Source organism: Phoca vitulina, unplaced genomic scaffold, assembly GCF_004348235.1.
Source record: "Phoca vitulina isolate PV1807 unplaced genomic scaffold, GSC_HSeal_1.0 scaffold2, whole genome shotgun sequence".
Lineage (NCBI taxonomy): Eukaryota > Metazoa > Chordata > Mammalia > Carnivora > Phocidae > Phoca > Phoca vitulina.
This window is the reverse complement of record NW_022589705.1, coordinates 81,820,920-81,836,317: the sequence shown is the minus strand read 5'-3', so window position 1 is coordinate 81,836,317 and position 15,398 is coordinate 81,820,920. Positions and strand designations below refer to the sequence as shown.

Sequence of the window (15,398 nt, the reverse complement as noted above, 5' to 3'; positions counted from 1 at the left end):
ATGCCTCAGTTGACACCTGGCCAGGCAGTCAGTCGGAGGGCCCTTGGCACGCCTGACAGTCCTTCATGTCCTCAGAGTAGTCTTCGATCTGGATGGTCATGGTGTGGAAGTGGAACTTGCCCTGCAGGCGGGTGCTGGCTGCCTTCAGCACAGCCTGGCCATCTGCATTCTGAGCTAGGGGCCGAGAGGACACACCAGGAGAGGCACCAGACAACGATTTACTCACTCGGGCCCTGAGGAAGGATCGGGAGCCCAGCTCATTCCCTACCCCCCAGCACGACAGGGTACGGGCATCAGGAAGGCCCCCCACCGATCCCACCCCTGCACCGGGCCACCTTCGGGTTCCCATACTTGGCACAATCCCGGAGAGCAGGGGCAGCCGTGGCTTTAAGGCTGGGAATCTACGCGCTGCCACCTAGGCGCTGGCAAAGCCTGGGCAACTGACGTGACCGCCCCACCCCAGCCCCAGCCTCAGTTTCTTCATCTATAAATGGGATTGTGATGACCAAACGAACTAAGGTCTCTAAAGTGCTCAGCGTGGGGCCAGGTTCAAAGCAGCGGCGCTGCAGACGTGTGAGGTCATCGGGGGCTTCGGGGCTGGCCCCAGGCCTCCGGCGGTCTCTGTCCCTCACCCCGCCCTGAGGACCCTGGCCACTCACCGATGGCGATGTGGACCGACAGCACGGGCTGGGCCACGGTCAAGGCCCAAATGTGCAGGCTGTGCAAGGCTTCCACGCCTTCCACCGACAGCAGCAGATCCCGAACGGCTGTGAAGTCCACACCCTTGGGGGTCCCTGAGGGGCGCGGGGACAGGGGCTTAAGGAGCCTGCTCCCTCCCGCCCCTGCCGGTTCCTGCTGTTCAAATGCTGCCTCCTCACAGAAGAGCGCCCTGGCCAGCAGATCTGATGCTGCCCCCACCCCCCAAATGATCTCCATCATATCGCCCTTTTGTGTTTTCCTCCTCACGCCTGACACTGTCTGAAATGACCCCGTCAGTCTCTTGCCCGTGTCCCCTTCTAAAACGGAAATTCGGTGGCGCCTGCGTGGCTCAGTCGTTAAGCGTCTGCCTTCGGCTCGGGTCATGATCCCAGGGTCCTGGGATCGAGCCCCACATCGGGCTCCCTGCTCGGCTGGAAGCCTGCTTCTCCCTCTCCCACTCCCCCCGCTTGTGTTCCCTCTCTCACTGTGTCTCTCTCTGTCAAATAAATAAAAACAAAATCTTTAAAAAAAAAAAAAAAAAAAAACGGAAATTCCACAAGCGCGGGACAGTCTCCTTTGTTGACCACCATATCCTCAGTGCCTAGAACAGTGCCTGGCCCAGAGCAGGTGCCCAGTGACTATTCTTTGGAAGGAAAGAAGGGAACCTGGGGACCCCTGCACCCACATGGGGCATCAACATCGTCACTTGTAGCTGGGTTGGTCACACTCCTGGGGAAAATGCTCCCACCTGCAGCCACACACTCCCGCTAACTCCAAAGCAGCACCCAACTGCGGACTGACCCTGGCCGCACAGAGCCCCATGACCCCGCCACCCTGGGCCACAAGGAAGCTGGTGAACGTGGTAACTCAGGGCGGACCATTTGCCAGCGCTGAGGAAGCCCCCGGAGCCCAGCCACGTGCTCCCCGAGGCGGAGGCCTCAGAAAGGAAGGCACTGAGCTGGAGGGCATTTGGGAGGCTTGTCCAACCCCCACCATCTTGTTTTCTGAGCCTCAGTCTGCTTCCTGTGCCACAGGAAGCAGAATCCTGTCCCTCCCTCTGCCCCAGCAAAGGCAGATGGAGACTGAGGAGGTATATGGGGGAGGGGTGGAGCATCCGGGGCTACAGACACCAGACACCACCTAGAAGTTACCTGACTAGGCAGGGAGGACACACCCCAGCAGGGAGGGGACACCAAGCGGCTAGAGGGAAGGGAAGGTTCGGTCCAGGGGACATTTCTAGGAACAGCCACACCTGAGGGCTCAGCTCGATGCCAAGACCGGCCTGGGGCCCCAGGAGGTTTCCCAGCCTGTGCCAGGCTCCAGACCATGGCTCCCTGCCAATGTGCTGGGACTCCCCTGCCCCCCCCAAAACTTGTTAGTGCTGGAGAGCCCAGAGCAAAAGGAGAGCCCCAAGCCCAGGTTACCTTCCATCAGCACTAGGATCACATCTCTCAGGATGGTCAAGGTTGTCCCCAAGACCAGGATGGAGAAGAGGAAGGTGCAGATGGGGTCTACATACTTGTACTCTGGCTACAGAAAAAGGGGAAGGCAGAGCTGCGGCTCACCACCCAACACCTCAGCCTCTCTCCCCCTGCCCACCCAGTGCTGAGTCGGGGAGAGGGGCTCTCTGCGGGGTGGGCACAAGCCTTCCCCTGGCTCTGTCTACCAGTTCTCTACCTTTGCTCCTGTGTCCACAAGAACAGGCAGGGCAGATCACAGCTCAGGATGAGGCACAGTCCCTTCCCACCCCTCCTTGCCCAAGGGACAGAAGTGTGAACAAAACTAAAAGGAATCTTAGACACCAATAGTCCAACATCTCATTTTATAGATGGAGAAACTGAGGATCAGTGGGCGCAAAAGACTATATATCACACGGGTAGCAAGGGGTGGAGCCAGGCTTGAACCCCAACAACTACTACACCACTCTCCCTCTGTGTGATCTGCCCCAAGCAGCGGCAGCCCACAGGCCTGGGGGTTTGAATCTGGCTCCACAATATCCCTGCTGTGTGATACCATCCAGGTCACTGAACCTTTCTGAGCTGCAGAAAACACCACCAGCTGCTCTTCAGGATTGTTGTGAAGATCAGAGGTGCTGACACTTGGTGGGCATTGGGTAAATGTTCCTTCCCTCTCCACACACAGCTGGGAGGGAGCTAGAACCTGGAAAGGGCCATGTGTAGAGAGGAGCCCCCAGATGATCTATATCTCCCGCCCACACCCACCCCCGAGCCTGCCTCCCTCTGTCCCCAGCTCTGACCTTGAAGTATAAAATATAGGCTGCCACCAAGACGCCTATGCTCTGCAGAAAGTCTCCAATCACATGGATAAAGGCAGCTCGGACACTGGGATTCTCCTGCTGCTGGCCGGTGTCGTGGCTGTGCCCGTGGCCAGACTGGTGAAGAGTCAACCCCATTCTGCAGAAGCAGAGACAAAGCCAAGGGCTCGCTGATGTAGCAGGTAGAGTCCCCCCAGTAGGGCTGGCCTGCCTGTGGGACAGAAATCCTAATCCCCAAGCTGCCTGTTCCCTTTGCCTGGTGAGGATTCCAACCCACCTGGCCTTGGTTCAGAGAACCACAGGAGAACGGGCTCAGCTCCAACGCCAGGCTAATCTGGGCACAAAGATGCCAAATCTCAGAACAGGAGGGCACCATGGAGGTCATCTAGTTCCCCCCACCCTTTCACAGAAGGGGAAGCTGAGGCCTAGAGAGGGAAGTGACTTGCCCAAGACCACTGAGCAAGGGAGAGGAAGCCCAAACAAGACAGCCATGTTCCACAGACCCTGCCTCTCACTGACACCAATTTCAGGCACACCAGCTTGAAAAAGAACTTGGGATTCTGCCCCTAGGGACATCTGCTCCTGTAAGAGCTAGACTCATGCCTTCCCATTTCAGGTATGAAGGCTCCCGGTTTATTCACACACACACATGGGGGGAGGGGTTGGCGGTAGAGTTGGTGCTGGCCCAGACTCCCAGCTCTCAATGGCCTCAGCCTAGGCCTACGGCAGGACTGAGGTGCTCCAGGAACCAGAGCTCAGGCCACTAGGGAAATTCTGGTCCTGCGGCCTGTGCATGGCCTCCTTCCACTGAGAACAGGCATGCAAATGTTCGTGTGAAAAGTGGGAGGGAGGACTCACAGGGAACGGAGGCCACACTCACATGATATTCACGGCCACAGCGCAGCCCGACGTGATCAGCATGGTCCCCCCTTCAATCTCATAGTCCCCAGAGATAAGCCGCTCCACCGCCAGGAACACCAGCACTCCAGTCACGACCCAGATGGACAGTACAGAAAGCAGGGCTCCCAGGATCTCTGAGGAAGAACCCAACCCCCAACACCCATCTTAGCATGGGGCCCTAAAACTGAGGACTCCCCATCCCTCCACGATCTCCCTGCCCCCTCCCTGCACAGTCAGGGCCTGGATCCACCTGGGCTCTGCTGAAGGTATGGCTGGCATGGTCACGCCTTACCTCACCACTCATCTGTCAGAGTACGTCAGAGCTAGAAGGAACTGAAGAAGTCACCTGGGTCAACCCTTTTTGTTTTACATGTAAAGAAACTGACTTACTAAAATAGATACCTATTGCTCAGCTGACAAACTGAGGCTTCTGAGGAGAGACTGGGCCATCTCCCACCACAAGGAAAATGACCGTGCAGCCCAGAAATGAACTAAAGGGGCCTTAAAGCCTCTATCTTCCAGAAGGCTTTGCTGACCTTTCCCTGCCCGGGAAATTATTCCACATGGAATTATGTGCAGAGTTAATGCCACACATAGTCATTTCTTCTTGAAGTCTGGCCATTTCATTTCTTAGGAAGGGGAACTCTCCTTCCCTGCAGACTGGAAGTTCCCAGAGGACAGGGGACCAGGGCTCCCCCATCAGACTGGGAGCTACCAGAGGACAGAAGCCAAAACGGACATCCTCTTCCCCAACCCAAGTCACCCTCCTGGTCTCACTCAGGGATCCACCTGTTGCAGCCACCAAAGAACACCAAAAGTCTTGACCCGCCCCCTCTTCCAGCCCCATTCCCACCCCAACCAGGGTCCTCACCGGCTCGCTGCCAGCCGAAGTTCATAGTCTTGGTGGCTGGTCGGGAGGACATCCAGAGAGAAAAGAGGCTGACGAGCATGCTGGCAAAGTCAGTGAGCAAGTGGGCTGCATCGGTCATGACTGCCAAGCTGTGAGCTAGGTACCCACCTGCAGGGGCAGGACCAGGGAGATGGGGGGGGCCTTATCAGCTCCCCATGGAGCCAACTTCCCAGACTGCATGTGCAGCAGGGAAACCAGAGGCTCTGGAGAAAGACCATGGATTTGGGACCTCTCCACCCATTAGCTGGGTAACCATGGGCAAGAGACTAACTTTCTCTGAGCCTCAACTTCTGTGAAATGGGACTGACACTATCTACTTAGAGGGTGACTGTGAAAATCAAGTTCAAATAGGGCCTGGAAAGCATAGGAGGCACTCAGGAAATGCTCTTTCCTTCTAGGCATTCAGGCCATCCCCTACGCACTGGTTGTGCATGATCTTGGGCAGATTACTTAACCCTAATGTGCCTTAGTTTCATCATCTGTAAAAGAAGAATAACAACACCCACACGACAGTACAGGCTTGTCATGAGGACTGGATGCGATAACCTGTATGTAAAAGACTCAGCATACTGAATGTTCAAGAAGTGCGGCTATTAGTAGTTTCTTTTTAATTAAGTAGGCTCCACACCCAGTGTGGGGCTTGAACTCACGACCCTGAGATCAAGCGGTGCATGCTCTACCAACTGAGCCAGACAGATGCCCGGAGGCGATTAGTATTAATATTACTGGGCACATCCTGGAGAAAAGCCTTTTGGATCATGAGACTATCCATGCACCCAATTTCATTTAATTAGCACAAAGGTTCTTACCAACGACTTCCCCAATCATGAACACCAGGCAGATGGCAGAGGCCACATAAAGCTGTCGCCGGGCCCGCTCCTTCTTGGGGTCGAAGTGACTGCCAGGACCCTTCTGGGCATGACAGTAATGATTATTCTCAGTGACTAGCTCAATGGCCTGCAAGTCCAGGCCAGATGGTGGCAGTGGGATCCAGCCAGTCCCCTCCTGCCACAGAGATCCAGTGTAAGACCTGGCCAGAGAGGATGGGAGAAGGCAGACTCAGCTCTGAGTTGGGGGCAAGGAGGGCTGACTCCAGTCCTATCTCTCTATGGGGCCTTGGCAAACGTTCCCACGTGTCCAATTCAAAGAATAGCTAAGGGCACTCCAAGCTCGACAGTCCCTGTGGAGTAACCAGAAACTCGTGTCGGGAGTGGGGTGCTGGGGAAATGACCAGTCCAGGAGTCTTGGGGTCTTAGCCCAGGGTGTTCCCTCCTCCCCCACCCCACCCGTGGCAAAGCCGGAGGAGGCAAAGACCTTGGGACGTGGCCAAGGGGCAAGGCCAGTGCAGCCAAGCACGGAGAAGGAACAGAGCTCAGGCTCAGGGAGAAGGGCAGATGCCCCTCTTGTGCACTTGGGGACACAGGGCCTCCCAGGGCGGGGCTGCCCGGGGGCAAAGTGTCGGGCCAAGGGCGGGGCTCCAGGCATGCGACTGCCCACTAGCGGGCAGGGGTCAGGATCTGTGCTCAGCCTCGAGGGGACGGGGTGGGGGGGGGAGTGATTTCCCCTGCCCAAGCTCGATTTCCCCTTTCTCTCCCCTCCCTCCGCCCCCTCCGTGTGGTCCCGGTTCAAGCCGCCGGCAAAACCGTCCACGGTAAACCGCAAACCAGGAGATGCGTCCGGTGCCGCTCAAATCCCCGCCGCTCCGCAGGCTCTCGCCTTACCGGGCTCCGGGCCTGGCGTCCACCAGACGCTGCTTCTCGGTGGGCTCCATGCGGCCCCGCCCGCCCCGCGCTGGGTCCGGGAAGCCGCGCGCGGCCGCCGCGCCCACTGCGCCCTGGAAGTTGCGCGCGGGACGCTGCGCAGCGCGCGCCCACCCGCCCGAGGGCCCCGCGCGCCGCCCCCGCCGCCCCTGCGCCCGCGCCTCTCGCCCGCCGGCCGCTTCGCGACGCAGCTCCCGCCCGGGCCGCGCTGGAGCCGTCCCGCCGCCGCTCCGGCCGCTCCGGCCGCTCCAGCCCGTCCGCGCCGGCCGCTGCGCCCCGCGCCCGCCCGCTTTATCCGGCCCCGGCCACCCCGTGTGAAGCGGCTCGCTGCGCGTCGTGTGCAAAAGCCGCGGGGAAGGGGGAGGGGAGGCCGGCGCTGCCCCCGAGCACCCCGTCTCCGGCGCCCCTGGGGCCCGACGAGCCGACCCCGCGTGACCTGGGACTGGGCGACGGCTGCGCGCACTCTGCCCCGCGCGCGGCTGGCCGCATCCCGCCGAGGCGTTCTCGGACCTGGGTTTGTGGAAATCCGCTTTGGGTGCCCTGAGAGCAGGACTGTGGCTCCCGAGGCCAGGTGTGTCTTCCCCTCAGGCTGGAGACTCCCGAGGTTGGCTGCGTTCTTCCGCTCAGGCGAGGGGGTTTCCTGGGGGTGGGCTATGCGTGCCCTCGGGCTGGGGCAGGAGCCCTCCTTAGGCCTGGCTGGGACCGATGGACCCCTCCTAGCCACCGAAGCGGCGCCCGTTCCTGCCCTCCGCGCGCTCCGATCACTATCTGGAGTAGCTTTATCTCCACCCCTACTAGCGCAGTGTGGCCCTTCAGCAGCAGTCACCATCTGCGAAGAACAGACACCACCACCACCCTCCCTTCCCTGCCCTGCAGCAGCTCACGGAAGCCCCAGGAAGGTGCTGGACGTGGTGTTCCACGGGAGAAGCTGGCCTGTCTGTGTTGGCTTGGTGCCCCACCCACTTTAAGCTGCGTCTTCTCACAGCGGTTCCGTTCCCGGGCAGGGGGTGGGGGGTGTCAGGACCTTATGGTCTAGCCTTATGGATGGACCCTGATAGGGGCCCATTATATAGAAAGAACTTTGGACTGCTGACCTCTCTGCCCAGTCGCTCCATCATCCCCAATGCCCTTGGTCTAGGGGACCATGGCCTGGCTATGTCCCTTCACATAGACAAGTGTCTCAGGTGCAAGCCACTTGCCCACACCACTGGGGATCAAGAGGGTTCCTTCAGTCTCTCCCGGACAAGAGTCATTTTATTTGGAGACCAGTGCAAGGAGGGAGGGTGACAGCACCATGCCTACCTAGACTGGGTACCCACTGAGTGCCTTTCCACCCCCTCTGGACACTAGGTGTGAAAAACGTTTACCTTAAGCTTTGTGCTTTTCCTGGTATAGTCTAAGAACCAGTAGATCCAGCAGTACCTGGAAAAGGTGTTAAAATGCAGGTTCCCAAAACGCTGCATCAAACCAACTCAATCAGAATCTTATAACATGGGGTGCCTGGGTAGCTCAGTCGGTTAAGGATCTGACTTCGGCTGGGGTCATGATCCCAGGGTCCTGGGATCCAGCGTCCCATTGAGGGGTCTGTTTGTCCCTCTCCCTCTGCTCCCCCCCCTTACGCACTCTGTCTCGCAAATAAATAAATAAAATCTTTTTTAAAAAAGAATCTTATAACTTATTTGATGGAAAAATGTTTATGCTTTAAAAAGCATATTTTTATGTCCCTCGTTTCCTTCGATGCAGGGCACATTGTAAATTCTCGATAAATGCAGATTTACAAATTGGATTCAGATGTATATATTCATTTTATAAAAAAAAAAATTTGTCAGATTTCCTTTAAATTAATACTTTCCAAGATGCACTTTAATTGATTTGCAAGAGTTTGACCAGTCAAGACTTTGATATAGTGAAAAAGCGCTAGGTCCATTTATATTATTATATACCTGGCTCCCGAGATTGCCAGAAGGTCTATAGGAATGACCTAGCAGTTCTCAGACCTCAACCTGAGCAATTTTTTTTTTTTTTGAAAGATTTTATTTATTTGACAGAGAGACACAGCGAGAGAGGGAACACAAGCAGGGGGGGTGGGAGAGGGAGAAGCAGGCTTCCCGCCGAGCAGGGAGCCCGATGCGGGGCTCGATCCCAGGACCCTGGGATCATGACCTGAGCCGAAGGCAGACGCTTAACGACTGAGCCACCCAGGCGCCCCCTGAGGAATTTTATTTTAAAAATATAGTTTCCAGGGGCGCCTGGGTGGCTCGGTCTACTAAGCATCTGACTCTTGATTTCTGCTGGGGTCATGATCTCAAGGTTGTAGGATCCGGCCCGGTGTTGGGCTCCACGCTCAGCATGGTCTGCTTGAGATTCCCTCTCCCCCTCTCCCTTTGCCCCTCCTCCCACTCCAGCGCATGCTCTCTCTCAAATAAATAAATATACCTTTTTTAAAAATAAGAGTACTTTATCTAAAGTGTTGAAGGATAAAATGATATGATATCTGGGATTTGTCCCCGAATAATCCCAGTGCTGGGACTGGGGAATGATAGAGAAGAAACAAATGTGTCAAAACCTGTTGAAACTGACTGATGGGTACATTATACTATTCCCTTTACCTTTCCATATGTTTGAAATTTTCCTGAATTAGAGGTTTAGGGAAAAATAAACCTTTTCTGGTGATTCTAATGCAGCAGGCTATGAAACCATATTGAGGATTCATTGGAATAACCCCTTTGAAGCTTTCCTCCCTACAGCGTGATCTTTTAAGTTTTTGATCAAGAACCCTCCATACTACCCTTAAGTGTTCGGTTTGCGAGGACAAGCAGAGCCCTTTGTGTGGCAAAGTAGAGATCCTCCCATTTGCAATCAAGACATACCTCCCCGGAATTAAAACTTGACTAGCTTTGACTGCCTTCCCTCTTCTCTGTGATAAGTGACAAGATAGTGGACTGATAGGCCTGTTTCTTATGTTATCAGCAACCCGCAGAAGAAATCTGGAGGCAGAATGTGGACAGGTTGTAATACTCTTGTGATTTCAAAATGATGAACACCTCTCTCTTTCTGGCTGCAAATGCCTTCGGTCTTCTATAGGAAGATACTTCAGGACTATAAAGAAAAGCAAGTGTGTGATTATCAAAAAGGGACACGATAATGGCTACCTCCCAGGAGGGGGTCACATGGGGCTTCCAGGGGCTGGCAGTGTTCTTTTTCTTGCCTTTGCACAGTAGCAACACAGAACTTCATTATGCAGCAGTTTCTTTCTTTCTTTCTTTTTTTTACGCAGCAGTTTCTTAAACTCTACAGCTTGTTTTGTTTACTTGTGTGTAATATGTTACACAATTTGTGTAGAGGCTGCTTTTAGGCAAACAGGCTTGAGCGATGGAATGTAGAAAGGGCTCGCAGCAACCCCCTGGCTGAATACAGACAGGCCCATCAGGCGACCCACCTCAAAATGTCCATAGGCCTGAACTAGCCAATGGGCTACTTACAACGAGACACAGCTACCAAAAAGGGGGAAGATTCCATACATCACCACATCCTCATCTCCCCCTTTATAAACAGCTGCCACCCACTGCCCCCTTGCAGACAGCCTCACCTCTGCTCCCTTGTATTCAGTATTCAGCAAACTTCCATCTCCTTTGTTCTGCTGCAGGTGAATTCTTGTCATCGCCTGTGCCACCAGCTACCCCCCCATCAGTCGCCCCAAATTTGGGGACTCTCATCTGATCAGGAGAGACATCCCGTTTAGATACCACATTTGGTGGCCCATTTGGGGAGACTTGGTGGCCTCCCCACCCAACACACATCTGGGGGAACCCTGCATGAGGAGCCTTTGCCGGTCTGGGACTCTCCCCGGATTCTCCGGGAATCTCTCAGGACTTTCCCTCGGTAGACCAACTCTAGCACTCCTTGGGGAACTGAACTTGTTTCCGAAGTTCCTGCTTACGGAGATCCAAAGCCCTGAGGGGGAACCAGCTGGACCACCCGTGCCCTGAAGCATGAGAGATTGCCCCTTCTGCCCTTGGGAGAGACCCTTCTCTCCCTCTCCTTTCTCTTTTCAGGCCCGCTTCAGTCTAACCCTGGTACCTCCCAGATAACTGAAGGCCTGCGGCCAGGACGGCTCCCTGGCGTGGTCTGAAGGTCTGAGGTCGAACAGGTCAGACTGTTGGGCCTGTGAGGAAGGACCCCTTTCCTCTGCTTTCTCACTCCCTCCCGAGGTCCGCTCCCAAAGTCCAGCACAATTGGCTGCTCCCCCAGAGAACCCCCCCAAGTTAGGGACTTGGTTGGGACCCTTTCCTGATGCTGGCTGGCTCTAGGCCACCTCACCTCTTTCAGCCTCTGCCCCTTTCTCTCTGTTTGCTAGGGCCCAGCCGCCATCTTGATCAGTGGGCAAACGTGTTCCCACGCATCTGAGTGGTCAGTCCTCCCCCTCCTTTTTCCCACCCGGTCTGGCCAAACAGCATGAGGCTCTACCTGCTGCCAGGGGACACAGCCACAGGAAGTGCCATGCCATTTACCGCTACCCCTTTCTGTGGTAGGACACCACCAACCGGGAGGATCGGTTGCCTCATATAGGTCTGGTCCATTCTCAGCTCAGCAGAGCTCCTGAATGAAATGGTGACCACGAGTGGGATCTCCATTCTCTTTGGCGAGGGCACCCCTTCGGGGATCGGCAACCAGTCTTTCTCACAATGGGACCCCCCTCTCTTCCTCTGGACTCACCCTTGGGCTGTGTTCTTAAAAGCTGGAACAAATTTGACAAACTCCCAGATCAAGAGATATGACCCTCCCACGGACCTCTTTCTTATAATACTATTTTCCAGCTTGACCTCCTTTGCTGAACTTAAATGGTGGGAAGTCCCATATAGGTCTTGCTGGGTTTCATAGCCCTAAATCAGGACCTTGACCTAAGAGCCTCTTACAGAACGTGTTTGACTGCTAACCAGCCACCTCCTGACATATTGGATGCTGACTCTTCTCACTGTTCCTCCTCCCAGTAGACCCAGGTTCCTCTTGCTGTCTGTGGGGGCTTCTCCCTCATTCACTTCCTGGGTTAATGGCTATAATAATTGGAGCCAACTATGGTTAGTCTACCTCCGAACAGGGACTTTAAGGAATATTCCCAAGCAGCTGCCAAAACTCCTTTTGTTTCAGGGATGCTTCCTGTCTTCTCTGGCCTGACAGGGACTGCCTATTCCCTCTTGTTGGTGAAAAAACATGGCGTTTGCTCATCTGTCCGAACCGGTAGGCTTTAGAACCAGGAACCCTCTTTTTCTGCCCTCTGGCAGCACTTCATCTCTTCTACCTCCCTATCCTCCTGTTTCAGCACTACGTTGGGCGCAGCTTGCATAACTGGTTCCTACACCGTCCATTGGCTCCTCCTTCTACCCTTGCTTCAAGGAGGGAAGAGCACCCCCTCAGACTTACCCACACCGCCCACTTCAGATTTCCCCACCAGTGCCCCAGTTAAAAACTGGCAATGGGAGGGCGCCTGGGTGGCTCAGTTGGTTGACCCACTGCCTTCGGCTCAGGTCATGATCCTGGAGTCCCAGGATCGAGTCCCGCATCGGGCTCCCTGCTCAGCGGGGAGCCTGCTTCGCTCTCTGACCCTCCCCCCCCCATGCTCTCTCTCTCTCTCTCATTCTCTCTCTCAAATAAATAAATAAAATCTTAAAAAAAAAAAAACCGATACTGGGGAACAAATTGATGGACTTTTAAGTGAACCCAAATGGAACATAAGTCGGTATTTAAATTAATTGGAACTTTTATCCTACCAAGTTTTGCTGAAGGTCAAATAAGCTTGTTATCTCTGTTGCGATTTGTCAGCAAAATGATGACTTAAAATGATGGTTAATTTTTCTGTCTCAAAGTTTTCATGGGTAATTGTTAAGATAGTCTTTGGTAACCTGAAACTTTAAAGTTTTGATTGGATGATACATTGGATTGAATTCATCGGACATCTAGGTCTTTTCCAAATAGAATGGAGTGCTAAAGCATTGATTACTGAATGTAGGTTTGTGGTTTTGACTTCTTATTGCAGAGGAACTAAGGATATTTGAAGAACAGGCTTTGTGCTTAATTGATTCATAAATTTGCCATCTAAAGAATTCTGGTGTAGCAGTTCACAATTGGCTACTACTTAGCTTTCGCTGGAGACTAAGGATCCTAACAGTTCAAAATTCTGCTAAATGTAATTAAGACTGATGGAAATAAGGGAAGCAACTCTGTAAGCAGGAAAGTAAGAGATGTGTAAGAAAGATGTAGGGAACAGAAATACATTTTTGTTGAAGGAAAAAAGAAAGTAATTTTGTCCTAAAATGAAACTGGTTGTTTGGAGAGAAATGTCTTGGGACAAAATCTGAATGCAAAAGAAAGTTGTGGAAGGTTTATGAAGGGAAATCTTTGGAAAGGAATTTTATGTGTGGTCAGGACAAACTAAGATTGAAATGAATGAATTTTATTTTATTTTTTTAAAGATTTTATTTACTTATTAGACAGAGAGAGACACAGCGAGAGAGGGAACACAAGCAGGGGGAGTGGGAGAGGGAGAAGCAGGCTTCCCACGGAGCAGGGAGCCCAATGGGGGGCTTGATCCCAAGACCCCAGGATCATTACCTGAGCCGAAGGCAGACGCTTAACGACTGAGCCACCCAGGCGCCCCGAAATGAATGAATTTTAAAAGTACACTGGTATAAGATTGAAATTCTGCTTTCTCTCTTTTAAAGAGACTAAGTTTTCTTGGATTGTTGGTCTGTTCTTGATAAGAAAATGTAAACAAAGTTGTTTTTTCTTTCCTTTGTCTGCCCAGAAAAACCAGTTTCTATGTTTTGTCTCTAGCAGGTTTTGATGATCTGAAATCCTATTTAGGCAGGTGCTTTGAAACTTTCTAAAGTTTTTAACAAACTTCACTGAGATTTGATGTGTCACAGAAATAACTGAATTTCCTCGTCAATTGCATCATAATGAACTCTCATATCAGATCATTAACAATGTCCATTTCTGAGTTCTTTGTCATTTATAGTTATTGTTCTGATGCTTTTGCGAAATGTGTTTCATCTTCAAGGAGATTCATAAAAAGGGCTTTTGACAAATACAGGTATTTGATATCTTTAAGATCATAAAATTGAAATGGGTAAGAATTTCCAGAACTAAAAAGCTGCATTCAAACTGAACAAAAATTAGTAACATAGAACTAAATGAACTGAGGAAAATGATTATAGTTTTTGTGACTCCTCTTTAAAATATTGCTGGCTCGGAGGCGCCTGGGTGGCTCAGTCATTAAGCATCTGCCTTTGGCTCAGGTCATGAGCCCAGGGTCCTGGGATCGAGCCCCACATCAGGCTCTCTGCTCAGCGGGAAGCCTGCTTCTCCCTCTCCCACTCCCCCTGCTTGTGTTCCCTCTCTCGCTGTGTCTCTCTCTGTCAAATAAATAAATAAAATCTTTTAAAAAAAATTAAAATATTGCTGGCTCTCTTGGGGCACCTGGGTGGCTCAGTAGGGTTAAGTGTCTGCCTTCGGCTCAGGTCATGATCCCAGGGTCCTGGGATTGAGCCCCTGAGTAGGGCTCCCTGCTCAGTGCAGTCAGCTTGTCTCCCTCTCCCTCTGCCCCTCCCCCTGCTCATGCTCTCTCCCTCTCTCTCAAATAAATAAGATCTTGAAAAAAAAAAAAAAAAACATTGCTGGCTCTCTAATGTTTGCTCTTCCAGATTAAGGAAACTTTCTCCTAAGATATTTAAATTTTGTTTGTTTTTTTAGATAGAGAAAGTGCACATGCACGCATACACACACACACGCACACATGCAAGCAGGGGGTGGGGGGCAGAGGGAGAGAATCATAAGCAGACCTGATCTGATGCAGGGCTCGATCTCACGTCCCCAAGATCATGACCTGAGCTGAAATCAAGAGTCAGAAGCTCAACCGACTGAGCCACCGGGTGCCCTGAAGCATTTAACTTCTCTATCTGAACCTTCTGAAATTCAAAAAGTCTCAGTGAGTATTCTTTCGTTCATGGCAATCATAGTTATTTTCCTAAGTTCAATAAAAATCTGTTCTCCTTGTAACAGGACACCATTGGGAACATTGGTTATTTTACAAAGGCGTTAACTGGAGTGTCATTTTTGAGAGAGACCTGAATAGACTCAGATATCACCAGACAGCTCTAAGGAAGTAAGGCTGACTTTATGAAACATGAAGCCAATAAAACCCCTTGAAAATTTGACCTGATACCTGCTTACAGGGTTCTCAGAAACCTTAACAGGTGAGTAAAGAATGTCACTTTCTGGTAGGTGCAGGAACCTCAGGATATTTTGGGGACCTCGAGAAGAGGAATTTGCCCAAATCCACAGGTATTGCAAGCATGACTGATGGCAAGTATTTGGTCTTGGCTTCTGGCCTAGAGAGGCTACTAAAAGTTCAACTGAGATTCCTTATAAAGAGTTCCAGCAAAGCAAATTTTAAAAGATCTAAATGATCAATCACTATTCTTGCTAAGCTTCTGTAAATGATTAGGTCAAGTTTGTTAAAATTGGACTTGTTTTTCAAATGAGTTATTCTTGATTTGCTTATCTCTGGAAATAAGGGTGATTTCAGAGAGAAAAATTATGATTCCATAACACACCTTTGTGGATGTTAAATTCTAGTTCTGCTTGTCTTTGAATGTTTGTTGTTTGCCTGAGCTAGACAACTTGAGGTAAACTTCAGAGAAATTGCCACAATAGCTCATGTATAGACAACCTTTGTGCTTGTTATCCTGTGGGGATAATAACAGGACCCCATGGACATATGATTATTTGAACAACTGGAAAATGGAATGGATTCCCCAACAATTGTATAACTCAAATAGCACCTTGACCAATTCTG

General features: G+C 52.0%; 1 protein-coding gene across 2 annotated transcripts; it reads right to left on the bottom strand.

Annotated features, from left to right (window-relative positions):
• Positions 1-9: 9 nt before the first annotated feature.
• Positions 10-6,555, bottom strand: SLC30A2 (solute carrier family 30 member 2). Of its 2 annotated transcripts, XM_032390820.1 has the most exons (8): positions 6,506-6,555; positions 5,594-5,814; positions 4,746-4,892; positions 3,855-4,008; positions 2,957-3,113; positions 2,124-2,229; positions 660-794; positions 10-174 (listed from the first exon to the last, which is right to left on the bottom strand). In XM_032390820.1, the coding sequence occupies exons 1-8, from the start codon at positions 6,553-6,555 to the stop codon at positions 29-31; spliced, it is 1,116 nt and encodes a 371-aa protein (XP_032246711.1). In that variant the 3' UTR covers positions 10-28. The 2 variants fall into 2 exon arrangements, with proteins under 2 accessions (XP_032246711.1, XP_032246721.1); XM_032390830.1 differs by lacking the exon at positions 4,746-4,892.
• Between the last annotated feature and the right edge of the window lie 8,843 nt (positions 6,556-15,398).

Bases quoted from the DNA above. Each gene is read 5' to 3' on its own strand.
- SLC30A2 (XM_032390820.1), bottom strand. From the start codon at position 6,555: ATGGAGCCCACCGAGAAGCAGCGTCTGGTGGACGCCAGGCCCGGAGCC. The intron at 4,009-4,745 runs GTGAGGACCCTG...GTTCTTCCTCAG, and splicing joins CTTCGGCTGGCAGCGAGCCG to AGATCCTGGGAGCCCTGCTT. The intron at 3,114-3,854 runs GTGAGTGTGGCC...CTGCTTCTGCAG, and splicing joins GCTGTGGCCGTGAATATCAT to AATGGGGTTGACTCTTCACC.